Source organism: Sabethes cyaneus, chromosome 2 (assembly GCF_943734655.1).
Source record: "Sabethes cyaneus chromosome 2, idSabCyanKW18_F2, whole genome shotgun sequence".
In the NCBI taxonomy this organism is placed as follows: Eukaryota; Metazoa; Arthropoda; class Insecta; order Diptera; family Culicidae; genus Sabethes; species Sabethes cyaneus.
In genome coordinates this window covers 186,801,251-186,817,490 of record NC_071354.1, presented here as the reverse complement: position 1 = coordinate 186,817,490, position 16,240 = coordinate 186,801,251, and the positions used below count along the sequence as shown (strand labels likewise).

Here is a 16,240-nt window from a genome sequence, read left to right as displayed (position 1 = left end):
AACATATAGCACAAGTCAACAAATTAATATTATATCCAGTCAGTTCTCCTCAATTTTTGCACAAATTTTCCGGTAGATTCACCAAACTCGAACAGTCCTTCAGCCTGCGTGAATGTCCGGATACATGCAGCCATTGGTTCATGGTACCCAAACGTGGTTCGATGAAACTCGGTATGCAATAGTGCTGTGGTGCGTAAATGTCTTTGCGATGCACGAAAGTTTAGTTTTGTCAGTAAGGTCGGTAAATCAATGTCAAATCAAAATACTTAACCATGATTTTTGCCACAAGCGTTGCTTGTTGAACTTTGCGGCGCCGTTCCAAAATGTCTAAGTCTAGCAGGCGACATCGTTCTTGATACGGCGGAAGATTATCAGGATCTCTCCAAGGCAAATCCCTTAGGGCCATACGGATGAATCTTCTTTGAATGCGCTCGATTCTTAAAATCCAGGTGAGCTGATAGGACTGCCAGATCATATTTGCATTTTCAAGCACAGGACGGACTAACGCACAGTATAACGATTTTATGCAGTGAGGATCCTTGAAATCTCTCCCAATTTCGGCAATAAACCCAAGCTGTCGAGATGCTTTCGGAATAATAGCAGAATAGTGAAGGCTAAACGTAAGTTTGGAGTCGAGCATGATGCCGAGGTCGCTAACGTGATCCACCCTCCTGAGAGTACTCCCGTCTATGATATAGTCGAAGATAATTGGGCTCTGGATGCGGTGAAATGTGATTACCTCACATTTTCCTGTACTTACAATCAAGTAGTTCAACTTGCACCAGTTCACGGAGACGTCTAGTAATTCTTGCAGCCGGAGACAATCGCCGATGGAACGCACGGGAAGAAACAATTTAAGGTCGTCAGCGTAAATAAGTGCGCATCCGGCAGTGTAGTCGTTGAAAAATAGAATGAAGAGCAAAGGTTCCATGTTGCTTCCTTGGGGGACACCAGATTTATTGGTGAACACACACGAAACGGCAGATTCTAGTTTACCTTGCAAGACTCTGTCGCTCAAATATGAACTAATCCACGATAATAGCCGCTGTGAGGCCCCCAGACGCTGAAGTTTTCGTAGAAGGATACGGCGGTCGATACGGTCAAATGCAGCTTTCAGGCCAGTGTATACTGCGTCCACTTGTGCTTTTTCCTCGAGTAGCACAATGCACGTGGAAGCAAAATCGAGTAGGTTAGTTGAGACCGATCGCCCAGGCATAAACCTGTGCTGGTACAAGGATATATAGTTCTTCGTACGATTGAGAAGGATATTGAGATATTGAGAAAACCTTCGCACGTACGTAAAGCTAAACACACTGCTGTTTCAAGCACTCGTCTCCATTCAACTCGATCTTAGGTGACTCGTCGCCAATTTCCTAGTCATCTTAAGAGTCGCAAATCGCTTTCGACCGCCCCCCCCCCCCTTCCCCTGTTCCTGGTGCCGGTGGGGTTGTTGAAGAGGACTATTTTCGTCGCACTGTAGTCTGGCATCCTTACGACGTGTCCGACCCACCGTAGCCTGCTAACTTTCGCTAAATGTACGATGGGAGTCTCCCCAAGCGGCTTACTGATTTTCTATTCAGCCATCATCAGAATATCGAACTAATTATTTCATTTTTGGTTGGTAAATGGTTGGATAATGCGTAAAACAGAACCCATTGTGGTCCATAGCCTCTTATCTAGCAACTCCTACCCCTACCTCCATGTGGTACCAGCCGGAATACGAGCAACCTTAGCGGAGATCGGGTAACTAACCCCGGTGGAAACTAAAGTCGTATACTAACAGGGGAGGAGGCACAGTGTTGTCTCGACACTGTAAGATGGCAGCCCCATCCCGAGACTCGGTAGCGTAAGCCCTAGTACAGCTACCTATCTAGAGCCAAAAAAACTAACAAGAGTCAAGAAATATTTTCTCGGAATATTCAACATGGACCAAGGCGACGAAATAAGGACATTGAATGGAGACTTGGTACCTGGAACTGCAGATCGCTAAATTTCGTTGGTGGCGACAGGGTGCTACTCGATCAGTTAGAACCCCGAAAGTTTAGCATCGTGGCACTGCAGGAGATCTGTCGCAAAGGCGAGAAGGTGTAGAGCAGTGGTGCCCAGGCATAAGCGTGGTGCGGAACAAATCAGGTCGCCCCATGAGTCCGCGGGCCGCAATGACCTCTGGCCATTCTTTTGCATACCAAAATGTAAAATAGGCGGCAGCAAAAGCTGATTTTTAGCAATCACCACAAGATTTAAACCGCAGGGCAATCAGATCTACAATATGCACGAGTAACTACGACTGAACTGAGTGACCCCTGTGTCATCAAAAAATTTATTCATAAGTCTGCCATCCCTCAAATTAACCCGCGGGCCGCACGAATTATTACGAAGGGCCGCATGCGGCCCGCGGGCCGCGCTTTGGCCATCACTGGTGTAGAGGATCCGTCGGGGCAAAGCCCAATTTTTCCAGAGTGGTGGAGCGACCAACGAGCTGGGAACGAGCTTCGTAGTGTTGGGCAAAATGCAGAATCGCGTAATGGACTGAAAAGCGATCAACGAGAGGATGTGCATGTTGAGAATAAAAAACCGTTTCTTTAACTACACCATCATAAACGTGCATTGTCCACACTAAGGTAGTCCGACGACGAGAAGGAAGGGTTCTATGCGGAGCTGGAGGCAACGTACGACAGCTGCTCACCACGGGACATCAAGATTGTCATCGGGGATATGAACGCCCAAATCGGCAGGGAAGCAATGTATAGACCGGTAATCAGGCCCCATAGCCTGCACACCGACACGAACGATAACGGCCAGCGATGTATCAACTTTGCGGCTTCCCGAGGCTCGGAGATCAAAAGCACCTTCTTTCCCCACAAAGATATCCACAAGGCCACTTGGAGATCACCTAACCAACGAACCTCGAACCAAACCGACCATATTCTCATCGAGGGCCGGTTTTTCTCGAACATCACCAACGTACGCTCCCTACGGAGTGCGGATATTGACTCGGACCACTATCGATGGTTTATACCTCGCGACAAAGTCGCCCTCCTCGGCTAAACATTCGGCAACTAGACAACCCGCGAACTGTCGAAAACTACGCGCGCGTATTGGATGAAGCTCTACCTTCCTCTGTGGAGCTAGATGCTTCGATCCTCGAAAACGGATGGAGTAGGATACGCTAGGCCGTCAACGTCAACTGCCGTAACCGCGGTGCTAGGTGTGGAACCCTAGAGTGCACGAAATGATTGGTTTGTCGGCGAATGCCAAGAAGCGATATAGAGGAAAAAAAGAGCTTGGGAAACTAACTGAGCATATCCACGAGAGAAAATTTGGCCAAGTATCGACGAGCGAGGAATGAGTTGACTACGATCCTGAGGAGGAAAAAGCGCCAGAAGGAGGACAGAGATCGTGAGGAGCTAGAACAACTATTCCGGGCTAATGACACCCGCAAGTTTTACGAGAAGGTGAACCAAACTCGCAAGACCCACACACCAAAACCTTACACGTGTAGGGACGAGGGAGGGGATCCAATCATAAACGAGTGCGAGGTGGTCGACAGGTGGAAGCAGTTCTTCGATGAGCACCTCAACGGCAATATAGCAGCAGGAGACACAATGGAAGTTAACCTCGGAGTACCTATAAACGACAACAGCGTACCGGCACCCGATCTCGAAGAGATCCGGCGAGAAATCGGTCTGCTGAAGAATAATAGAACGGCCGGAAATGACCGACTACCGGCTGATCTCTACAAAAATGGCCAAGAACCGCTAGCAACAGCACTTCACAGGCTGTTTTGAAGGATTTGGGAAGAAGAGAAACTACCAGACGAGTGGATGGAAGGCGAAGTCTGTCCCATCTACAAAGAGGGCGACCGGTTAGACTGCAGTAACAATCGCGGCATTTCGCTGGTCAACGCCGCCTACAAGGTGCTCTCCCAGATTTTGTTGCGTCGTCTATCCCCAATCGCAACAGAATTCGTAGGGTAGTATCAGGCGGGTTTTATGGGGGTCCGTGCTACTACGAATCAAATTTTCACTCTCCGACAAATCCTCCAGAAATGTCGAGAGTACAACGTGCCCACGCATCATATTTTCGTGGATTTCAGAGCTGCAATTCAACAGGAGCTTTACGGTTCTTCATTTTTATACGTACGTGATACGTAAGGACAGCGTAGAAGAGGCAGACCGAGAGGCTCATGAAGACGCAGCTTAGCCCACGACATCCGGGTTGTTAATCAGAACCTGTGCTGGCGACAGGTGAAAGCTATAGCGGATAACCGTAGGCAGTGAAGATCTCTGATTTCACCTTTTTGGTTTGCCGGACAGGCGGGCATGGACCGGTAGGTAAGTGAGTAGCCTGCCGGGCTCTGCTTCTTACACCTAAACCTGTTAAAATGAAGGAACTGTCAATGTTCATTCACATCGATTAGGTCTATCCAACTGTTGAATTCCCATATGAGAAATCAGGTTTTATAAGCTGTAGAATCCGCTGTAAAATTCTTCAAAAAAGGGCGAATGTCGCAAATGTACAGAGTTGTGAGAGTTATTTTTTACTGGATAGCCATAGGAAAATGAACTCTCACCCGATTTGTTTAAATTTGCGCCTTTTTGTTGATTCTAAGCTTTCCTTGTCGCTTCCAAAAGTGTTGTGGTGACGCATGAACTTCACATTGGGTTTCAGCGTCGGTTTATCAACCGGCAGAGTGCAATGGTTTATGTACTCGCTGATTGTGTGCACGAGCTATCCAAATTCCACAAAAAGCGGGAATAGTTTGAATTACAGCTCAAAACTTCTCTTATTTAAGTACTTCCCAGTGATCAGCAGATTTTCTACGTCATATGGTCGGTATTGAGGGGCTCCATAGCCGCAAGGTTATGGACACCCCTATTCTGTATTTCGAACGAGTCTTTATTTCGTTCGACTTGCTTCGAACGAGATCTTTTGCCTATTTGATTTTGCTGGCGGAAATTTCGTTCGAAATACCAAGTCGTTCGAAATATACAATAGCGGTGAGAGTCTGCGAGTGGTCGAGGGTTCGAATCTTAGTAGAATCAGGCCATTCGATGTTAAGTGACTTTGGCATTGGTTTATTCTCGGTCCTTCATTGCTGAGTTCTACATTACCCCGAAGACGCTTCTTATGGTTAGTATACTGGTATGAGGATCTATTCAGGTAATGGTCTTGAACCTCATGAGGACTCACCAGTGCCAACTATAACGATGCGAAACAGGTTTGGTATAGTGGGACATGCATCTAAGCAAGGGTAAAACCCTCATACACATAAGCACGCATAAAAAAGTATGAGGGCCTAAGGGCACGAACGAGGGGCTCACGTAGGACTACGAATGCAGGAATGCAATCGGGCGAAGGATAGGGATGGTCGCTCACTTTTTTATAACTGTTCACTTTCAGAACATCAAATTGGACTAGGTTTGTCGCGATCCTAAGAAATCTTGTTAGGAGAAGAGGACCTTATCACCTTCTCTGGCGTACTTCCCAAGCACAGATCAAAATATTATAAGTCTGAACGCCGTAAAGAATCTTCGACCTGTTGGGACGAGGGGGTTTTGCTGCTTCTTTTCTAAAAATAAATTGATCGAAATCACAGTAAGCAGATGGTGTAATAACTGTCGTCCCTGCCTGTGAAGCAAGGCGACTACAATGAAAATTTATAAGGATATTTTACCTTGAAACTTGTCGTTAATGTTCACTCATTAGTGGAAAAAAGTTATAATAGAAATCACATAATTACTACCTCTATTGTGAGTCGATCGGTATCTAAACCATGAAAATCCATCCATAATTGACAGAACTTTTGCGAGTCGTGTACACGAGCTATCCAAAAGTAGGAATAGTTTGAATTACAGCTCATTTAAAAGTTTGTTCAAAATCTTTCATATTTTCGTGACGTATCGCATTTTTAGATTTTTTGGAATGAAACATTATCTCAAACCTTGCCGTAAGACGTAGTCTTATGTCAAAAAATATAAGCTTATCGCTTACTCAATGACGATAAAGCACCGAAATGCTGTGCAGAATACTGTGGTCAAAGTGATAAGCCTATATAAAAAAAAGATCGGTATTAAGTCAGACCGAACCAAGTGACAAAACTCTGATTTCGAGAAAAACGCGTGCAAAGTTTGCTGCTCTGTATTATTTATAGCTATCAATCGTTCGAAATCATCTCATAACTCTGGCTGTTAGCAACATTTATGTAGTCTGATTAGAGCAAAATATGGCTTAGAATTAACTCATTTTTTAAAGTTTGCGACTTGGTCCGGTCTGATTTAACACCGACCATATACCAAACAGGTAGATAAATTAAGGGGAGTTTTAGTTTGTAAAAAAGTGGTTCAATATAGTGGTTTTCTTACAAAATCTTTTGTCGACAATGAACAGGCAATCCATAAACATTGCTCTAGATTGGAATCAATTAGCATCAAAGTTGGTTTTAATGCTGTTTTATTGTCGGGAATGTAGACGAAAACATCTAGCAGCGAGTGAAAATCATCAGCTAAAGATTTGGATACAGTGAAATAACTTTAAAAGAAATAATAATAATAGTAATTTTAAATCTAAGTTGGAATTTGTCGGACATCCAAATTTTTAAATTTCAAGTAAGAATTGGGAACATGGGCAATCATCTTCACTGCTATGTGACTAAACGTTATTATCATCATTTTAAACCATCGGCAGAGGAATTGTGATACAAAATAGCACTGTTACCAATCATTTAACTTTAATCTTGTCTTGTCATTAATCAACATCATCCCTTATTACTTGTTCAGCGATAGATAGCAGCGTTCTTCTTCTGTTTCTGACATTGTGTGATATATTCATGTGAATCTGCGCAAACTATGCATAGCCACTGACTGTGCTCTCCCGTCGATCGACTCGACTTGTTCGGTTCTCCTTTCTAGTTTCGTATTACTATAATCCTATTTGTTCTACTTGTTGGTTGGGGGGTGTAAGTTCGATCGGTTTTACGCGCTCCGATCCCGCTCGTTCATTGTTTGTTGTAAAATCAAAGTCTTACTTTTATGGTGCATTATGTTTTTTTTTGTTTCCATTTTTTTAAATTCTGCCTTTCGGCCACTTGCATGCATGTGTTAGGCCCGAGCCATAATTAAATAGCATTATTTAATGTTTTTGTATTTTTATTATTACTTTGTTTTATAATATTTAATAATAATATTATTATATACTGATAATAATGATTCACAGCATGCTCCCTTCTTTCTTCTCAAATGTTACTCATGTTGCTTTTCGTTATTGAAAAATTGTGTTAACATGTTTTTCTAGTCGGATCGCTAAGGAGGAGTTTTAATTTAATTTGCTTGCTTGATTTTCAATCAATCTGCATGAGTTAGGTTAAGTTGTTTATTCGCTACATGTAGAAAGGATTTTCCTTTTCTAGATACCAAGCGTTTACTTTAGTAAATATATATTTTTCAAGTGAAGAAAATTGCTATGTAACTTTTTTGTTGCATATAAAACAGTGTAATTTTTATTTTGTGCAATATCACAAACATGTTTTTCCTTCGTCTGTAAAAGTCGGCTTGAACGTTGTGCAGTGTGAATTTCTATCTGTTGTTTAACGAACTAGTGGAAGAGTTGCTGGTCGTAAGAAACTTCGAAATGCTTAAAAATATCACCATGAAAATGTTTCCCGAAGAGATCAATAATGGTCGTTCTGAGGATATCAAGCGTACGCTGACGCTGTTGTCAGAAAAATACGTTAATTTAAGATGGCCCGTTCAAGTTGAAATTAATACATTTCCGCATTTAATACAAAATGTGTGATTTCCCAAACTGAGCAAATGTTGCATTTACTATGTACAACTGAAGTAGTGCCATAAAATCCGCAAAAATTTTGTTACAAAGGCTTGAAGATAAAAGGAACAGATGAGTGTATAAGGTTACCGTTTGTTAAATGCATATCAAAGTTTATTTAATAACTTCAGATAAACTGTTATATGCAAAAAATATGCTTCGAGCAATGTATGCTAAAGGCTGTGAATCTCACGACTTTCGCTAAAGTTTGATTGCGACTCAATAATTTCTGGCTCGTACCTATAAATACTTATTCGAAATAGCATGTGAGACTAATGCACCCCATCTTTACTGCCTATCTCCGCTAGAATAGTTCCCAGTATTAGATTGCTATCTTTTGCTGTCGCGTCTTTCCAGCGTAAGTCTATGTAGTAACGGATTGTTGTAGATCCAGGAATCTCCAACTGCTTTGAAATACTAAAATATCGATATTCCGAAACATACCGAAGCACGTTAGAACGACAAAATAAATACAATTTTATAACGAAGCAAGTTACCTTATTTTCCCATTCACCGCTGGTTTCCTTCCGCTCGCGCGCTTCGACACGCTGTTTTTGTTCAACCTGAAACTTTGCATTCGTTGCTTTATCGATGTCGTTCATCCTGTAAAATATATGAAAAACTTTAGAATGGATGCAACGACGCATTGACGTAACAAGAACAAACACGGAAATAGCCTCAAACTTAGTTGCAAATGTCGCTCGTTTATGATGTACTTACTTTAGTCCGGCCGTGACCTCTTTCCATACTTTTCGAGACTCCATGTCGGACTGTTCTGCTACTGGGCGGACCTTTTTCTTAAATATCGGTATGCTGTTTACATCGACAAAGGTCTCGAACTTGGATGGCTTGCTTCCGTCGTTGAATTTGTACTCCATTAGGCCACTCCATTCGCCGGATATCGAGACGAAGGACTTTTTGTCACTGGGTGCGTAGATCTAATAGAAAAAAATGCATGTATCAATATCAATATCTGTTGCAAAAAACAACTGTTCTGTTAAACACATACCTCACCCTGAATCCTATTACGCTTTCCGCCATAGAATGGCTTTGTCAGGAAATCGATGTCAGCGTGATATCCTGTCTGCGGACATGTGATTGTTACAGTACCACCGAGCTCTATCCATGGCACCGTCAGAATCGACCTACAACCAAAAAACGAAACACAATCATGGTAGGGAAAACCATTGAATTCGTTCCCACATACCGTCCGTAGCCGTTCGGAAAGGTCACTATGTATTCCTCGTTGAGATCGCAGAGCGTCACCGTTCCCTGTCCGATGTTGTGTACACCGATCGATAGGCCTAGGAATTTCGATTTCGTCCACACATGGGCCGAAAAGCTGATTTTCTTGTTGTAGTGTTCAGCATAGAACGCTGAAACTTTAAAAAGGCAAAAAGAAAATAACGGCAGTTAGTAAATTGATACGCTATCTTCGGGGAATAAATGACAGTTACTTGGTGGATGATGCGAGACTTGCTCGGCAATAAATGTTAGTTGGTCTTTACGACACCACGGCACTGGTCCTTCCCTTACTTCTATGTTGGAGTTATCGTCTCCCGTTGCTGTTGGATGAAGAAAAAAGCATATTACAAGTTATGAATAACCGCATCCACATCTACGTAATAAACTGAACTATTCATTACTAAACAATCAATGTGGCAATCACAAGAAAAGCTTTACGATTGCGTGTAACGGTGTGACTGTCAAACTTTATTATCAAATAATTTATGTCCGCTATTTTTTTTGGAAAAAATGCTACTCACGCATGTCGGGTGTATCCCAGTGGCACTGGAATATTTCGCCCAGTATGGGATTGTAGGGCTTTTTCGCGACGGAACTTTTTCGACCGGCGTGGTACGCGCTGAGGTACCAGCGGACGACCTGTATCATTCGCTCGCGAGGCTCCTTGAGGTCGGCGATCCGCAGAAACAGATCCGGATGGGCGAAGTAATCGGCGTACATTTCCAGCAGGGACCGCCGCTCCAGGATGAACGTCGGCAGGACAACCTTCGTCAGGTCCATGCCGATCTTCACCTGGGAAAGCAGATGGGTAACCACGGAACCGTGCGATTCCATCGATAGATCGTTGTCCGATTCGTCTTCGTATAAGGCATCGTAGTCCAGGCTTCCATCGTTTCGTATTGGCAGCGATTTGGAATCATATGATTTGCGCGCTCCGAGGCGGCCGACATCGTTCGGAACGGCGGACGCGGCGGATGTGTCTTGGCTGTCCTGCTTTTTGAGCGAGACACTGTTACTGGTGTTGTCTTCGGCGGTGACAAAATGCTCATCGGTCGAAAGCCGAGCAGCAGGGTCCGAGAGAGTGCGGGTGTTGCTGCAATTACGTTAAGAAAATGTATCGTAAATTATAGATTTTCATCACTTTGTTAGCGAAAATGTAGAAGATTAAACTTTTAAAATGTGGACCCACCACCACTCAGAATTGCAAAATATACAAAAACGCGAAAATGCACTTGAATGCATCTGCATTATGTCAGTTGGATGATGGCATCATTAGCTAGCTAATCCTTAAGAAATCTTACGTTGAAATGCCTTTATATAACCCTGATAATCACAAGGGAGGGACATTGAAGCGAATCTCTCATTGTTAGATTGGACCCTGACGGATTTCACGCCAACTCGACCAGAGGTTGGCATGACCCTCTCAGAATTTAATGAAACTTTGTGTGTGTAAAGAGTTCATGTAAATAAACATCTTTGCATACTTAGTTTTTCGAAAATTGAATACTGAATACTGAAAAAACAGAATTAATTTCTACACTGAGAAAAAAGCATTTTAAAAACTAAAAATCGATTTTCCAAAAAAGGTCATCTCAGAAATTGATGAAATTTTTTTTGAAGATAGATAATTATATGGACTACAATTCTTCCATACATTACAAAATGGGCATATTTAAAGGAAAAAAGTTTTCACAACCAAAACTTTTTCCGGAAAAAAGGTATTTCAGGTATTTTCAGTTTTTTTCCTCAGTGTAGAAATGATTTTTATTTTTTTCCAGTATTTTTTATGAAAATGATGCTCATTCTTTCACAATGGGTTTGATTTATCAGCATAACCGGCCACAAGCGGTAGCTTGTTCCATAACACTATGAATAACTATCGAATTATAATACGAGGAACAGGAAGTGGTACTGATTGTTGTTGACTGGCTTTCTCGATAAATTAGGCAAAGTCTCCATAAAAAAAGTTCGGTGCTGCGAAAATGAATGCATGGAATCTACACTGTCTTTGTTGCAAGAAAAATTTTTTGGTCTCGGATAGCTGCAATTTCGAGGATTTGTCATTCAAAGTTTTTAAATATCTTCGAAAACTGAAAGAAAACGGATATGCAGTATTGAAAGCTATTGCTAGCGAGAGAAAAGGTCCTTTATCTCTATATCTCAAAATGACAGTGAGTTTGGTTCAAACTTTTGATTTCAAAAGAAAGATATTTTTATAAGGATTTTAATAGTTTCTGGTACCTAGTTTTTTTTCAAATAAGGACATTTTACCTCTAGGGTAGAACGTGCCAAGTGGTAACCGCGACGTTGGTCCAAAATTGATCCAATTTCTGATTGGTTGAAACTGACATGCAACCGTTTGTTGGAAAATGTGACACGGTAACGTTTTCAGTGCTACCGAAACTCATAATAGTGGAAAGGTGACTAATTATTTCCGAATTTCGATTTCTTTTGTACTGGGCAGTTCGGTCTTACTGTTGTATATAAGTGAAATTTAATCTTCTTAATGAAATGCGAAACGTGATTTAGATCGCATAATTTACGGTTTATTACGGAGCTACTGTTCGGCAAACGAAGTGCAGAGTGTACAAAGAATTTTCAATAGGGGTGGCAGCCATAATGGAAAGAAGAATAAGAAGCCAGATGGCACGTCCTGTCCTAGTTATACCATAGTTTTACATCTTTTACAGACGTAGAAATCCATATTACCAGATTCCGCTGGGATAGAATTGAGTTTTTTCGCCGTGCATAAACTATTTTCATGAAGAATTCTATGAAAGAATATTTTTGATAAAGGTTAGTGATGTTTTAGTCCAATAAACGACATTTTAGCATAAATTTATCAATTTAAAAGTGGATATCCTTGGATTTTGCTGGGAAAGATTTAATATTTTTCCACAAAAAAACATACTCATCAGCATTCCAACAGATTGGTGTTTGTTCGCAGCACCTCTTTTTTTCTTGCAGTTTTGTCCAAATGAAGATCATGCTAGGCCTACACTCAAAAAAATCAGAACGTCAAGTTTACGTGAAAACATAGGTAATTCTCATCCATCACACTTTTCATGTAACATTTACGTGAATTGTTGGTAACTCGCACTCATACTAACCAGTTTCCGTGCGATCCCGGTAAGTTTTATTAATTTTCCCATTAACTAGTACATGAAGTACACGTAAGTTGCTGTACAGAAGTTTATTTTGCATCGTAAACTAAGTAAAATAGGGGAAAATGGTTAATTGTGCCCCAATCAAATACCCTGCCATCGGAATCCACATGAAAATAGCTGTCTTGTGTTGGAAAAGATCGGTTTTATCCCAGCAGGTTCCAGAGTTATTAATCAAGACATCCTCGTCGTCCGAGAAAATAGGCTAAAATGCCGGTCATCTGGCCTAAACTGATAGAAACAAACGCGTGCCGTAAGCAAGGACCACACCATTCATTGGTTGGAATTTCTATAATAATATCAGCCGAAAAGACTAAAAACCCGATATTCCGAATTACACCATGATAATTTTTTTACAATAAAATTTCATAGAGAAGACGGGACACGTGCCCTAGCTTGGACGTTCCAGCGGACTTTGAAACAGATTTGAATTTATACACCAAATTGGACTTGACATTAGATGGGAATTTGCATACAAATTTGAACCTTCATTTGGACTTGCACTTGGGCATGAAAAAAGCAAAGCCTTGGGCAATACGTCTTTGTATAATTTGACCTTTCTTTATCGATAGACTTCACAGCCGGCTATTAGAGTACAGGACAGTTGCGGGGCTAGTGCAACAATCCTACTGACTCTATCTAGAAGCACCACCTAGCCGATATTCGAACATACGACGATTGGCTTGTTGGGGCAACATCGTACCTCGAAACCAACTAAGCAATGTAACTTGGATAGGAAATTGGACACAAAATTAAACTTAAACTTGCACTCCAAATTGATATGAAATTGGATTTAAATTTGGGTGAATTTATGTTTAAAGTGTAACTTAAAATTGGAACAAAATTTGACATGACATTTTGACAGTTAATTTAGACTTGAATTTAAACTTCAAATTGAACTGGAAGTTGACCCCAAAATTGAGCTCGAAGTTAGCTTTAGGCGGCATAAATGCATTTCGCACCAATTTTTCTTAAGAATTATCAGAAAAGGAGACAAGAGGAAAGAAAGGTTCAAATGGGTAAAGGGGTGCGTTTCTCTTGCAATTGGAACGATAGCAGTTGTTCAAGTTGCTGGATTTCAGAAAGGGAGGAAAGGGTGGCCAGTAACAACGGGAAGGTTCAAAAAAGGTTTTTTGTCGATTTATTGGGATTACCGGGAAGAAGTCAGATTTACAAGTGGCTGGGGAACAACATGAGGGAAACTGACAAAGAGAGTAGACACATTAAAATGAAATGAAAAAAGGATTTTGTTTTTTGCATTATGAGAATGTTCGTTACAATAACAGATGTACAAGTGACTGAGAGGCAAAGGGGCCCCGAGTAAGATCGGGTAATCAGCTAGTAATCTATAATTTTAATGCATGCGTTTGAGTTAATTCTTTCATTTCTAGAAAGGTTTGGTTGGAAAAAATGAGGTTGAAGAGAGTAATGAGCTCCGTTCCCACTTACCCCGTATTCCCACTTGCCCCGGGGTACCTTATATCTCTCCTCGGTGAAACCCTCTCCTCTCCTTTTCTCCCAGTCACTTGCACAAGTGCAATGGGTCTAAATGCATGAGAAACACGACCGGTTTTACCTATTTGGACTCTTGATAGGGACCTTAATAGGGTCTCCTTTTTGTCAGTTCCCCAGTGCTGATTCTGCCAAGGAAGTGCGATGGCCGATGACGGGAGAACGCGAATTCCACGCAGTAGATCCTATTGCGGGCACGACATTCAAGTAGTACATCTACTACAGTGGTGGCAATAAAGCATAGCATAGAGTCGGATTCGTATTACATGGAAAACAAATGAGCATGTCATTAGGTAGAGGCCCATCAATGACCGTCTATGCGTGTTGAGAATTACGGGCAATTTCTTTAACTCTGACAAATGTGTACGCACCGACGAACGACAAACCCGATGACGTAAAAGAGGTGTTCTATGATCTTGTCTACAGGACATATGGAGATTGCCTAAGACATGGTTATCTGTAGTACCCATTTTGCATGATGGAACATTCGGAAGCACAGCTGGAAACACCCTAATGGAGAGGCCTGCTCTCAGATCGACCACGTTCTGATTTATGGCCGGCACTTTTCTGCTTTCGCAGACGTGCGATCCTTTCGGGGACCAAACATCGACTCGGACGACTATCTCGTAGTAAGCAAAATCCGCTACCGTTTGTCCAACGTATTCAAATCGAAACGAACGAGGTAGATACGACTGAACATTCGGCGGTTATCAGTGGAAGGAGTTGCTGCAGGAGAGTACTCTCGGAAGACTGATGAGCAAATCGGTGAACATCTCGGAGAGAACCTGAACGAACAGTGGAGACACATCCACGATGCGATCAGTACTACAGTGCGGAAAGTGTTGGGTATTACTGCTGCAGTGCCACTTCCAGTGAGTGGTTTGACGCAGAGTGCCAGCGAGTGACTGATGAGAAGAATCGAGCCAGAGGTCACATATTGGCTGCAACTGTGACACACCAGAGCAGCGTAAGAAACGCCAGCACTGGGATTGTGTCTTGCGGAGGCGGAGAATTGCTTCGGGAAGCTTCTTTAATACGATCAACGAAATCAGGAATCGGACCGTGCCATGTCCTGTTATGTGCAACGACAAGGGGAACCTGGTTACCGAAAGATCGGAGGTGGCTAGGCGTTGGAAACAGCAATTCTATGCATTGTTGAATGGTGAACAAGATGGAGCGGTCAACAGAAACAGGATAATGATTGAGGATGATAGACAAGCTGTGGATTCACCAACTTTGGACGAGATTAGGAAATCAGCGAGAGAGCTGAAAACGGCAAAGCAGCTGGAAAGGACGGCATCCCCGCCGTACTTTTGAAAGTCGGGAGCGAACGGCTGTATTGTGCAATCCATCAGGTTATGCTAAAGGTATGAACTGAGGAGGAATCGCCTATGGACTGGTTGAAAGGTCTCATATGCCCTATTCTATTTACAAAAAGGGCCATAGACTCGGATGCAGTAATTATCAAGGCATTACTATCCTCAATTCTGCATACAAAAATCGCTCTCTCCTGTTTCTCAGACTAAGACCATTGCAGGAAACCATTGTTGGCGAATACCAGTGCGGTTTTCGAGAGGAACGCTCCACGACGGACCAAATGTTCACCTTGCGACAGATTCTCGATAAATTCCGGAAATTACAACTTGCAGACTCACCATTTGTTTATAGACTTCAAGGCGGCGTACGATTCAGTTAAACGAAATAAGCTGTGGCAGACTATGCTAGCAACATGGTGTTCCAACAAAACTGATGGGGCTGATACGTGCTACCCTTGATGATTCAAAATCATGCGGGTGAGACATCGGACTCGTTTGTGACGTTAGATGGTTTGAAGCAAGGTAACGGACTCTCGAATTTGCTGTTCAACATTGCATTGGAAGGTGCTATTTGAAGGGCAGGCGTGCAGAGAAGCGACACCATCAATATCACGAAATCTCATATGTTCCTAGGGTTCGCGGACGGCAGCGATATCATCGGTGTTAACCGTAGAGCTGTGAAAGAAACATACACGCATCTTAAGGAGGAAGCTGGGAGGATATGGCTTATCATAAATTCTACCAAAACAAAGTGCATGGTGGCTAGTAGAGAGTGGTAGCCCTTTGGGTGTTGGAACTGCGGTGGTGATAGACAGCCCTCATTCTCGGTTTTTTGCTCAGTAGATGCTCATTTGACTACAGCGCATCAACTAAACAGAATTCGAAAAGGTAGTGTAAAGGGCGATTGTAGAGCTTATTATTATCTACATTATTGTTGAAAAAAGTATAGTTCTATCTTTTGTATTTACGGCGCTATGGGGCTGCTACTCCGTTGATAGCAAAAAGAGCGCTCATTTGGCTACCAACGGGGTAGCAATCGCATAGCGCCGTAAATACAAAAGATAAAACCATACTTTCTTCAACAATAATGTAGATAATAATAAGCTCTACAATCGCCCTTTACACTACTTTTTCGAATTCTGTTTAGTTGAAGCACTATAGTCAATTGAGCATCTACTG

General features: G+C 42.2%; 1 protein-coding gene across 2 annotated transcripts in view; it reads right to left on the bottom strand.

Moving 5' to 3' along the window:
* Window positions 1-7,212: 7,212 nt before the first annotated feature.
* LOC128738336 (oxysterol-binding protein-related protein 9) overlaps window positions 7,213-16,240 on the bottom strand; it is a 149,539-nt gene continuing 140,511 nt past the window's right edge. For both annotated transcript variants that reach the window (XM_053833387.1, XM_053833388.1), the window contains 7 exons: window positions 9,591-10,162; window positions 9,282-9,389; window positions 9,032-9,206; window positions 8,834-8,969; window positions 8,545-8,762; window positions 8,322-8,427; window positions 7,213-8,241 (listed from right to left, as the gene is read on the bottom strand). In XM_053833387.1, the coding sequence (XP_053689362.1) occupies window positions 8,155-8,241; window positions 8,322-8,427; window positions 8,545-8,762; window positions 8,834-8,969; window positions 9,032-9,206; window positions 9,282-9,389; window positions 9,591-10,162 (1,402 nt within the window). In that variant the 3' untranslated portion in view covers window positions 7,213-8,154. The remainder of the gene's footprint in view (window positions 8,242-8,321; window positions 8,428-8,544; window positions 8,763-8,833; window positions 8,970-9,031; window positions 9,207-9,281; window positions 9,390-9,590; window positions 10,163-16,240) is intronic.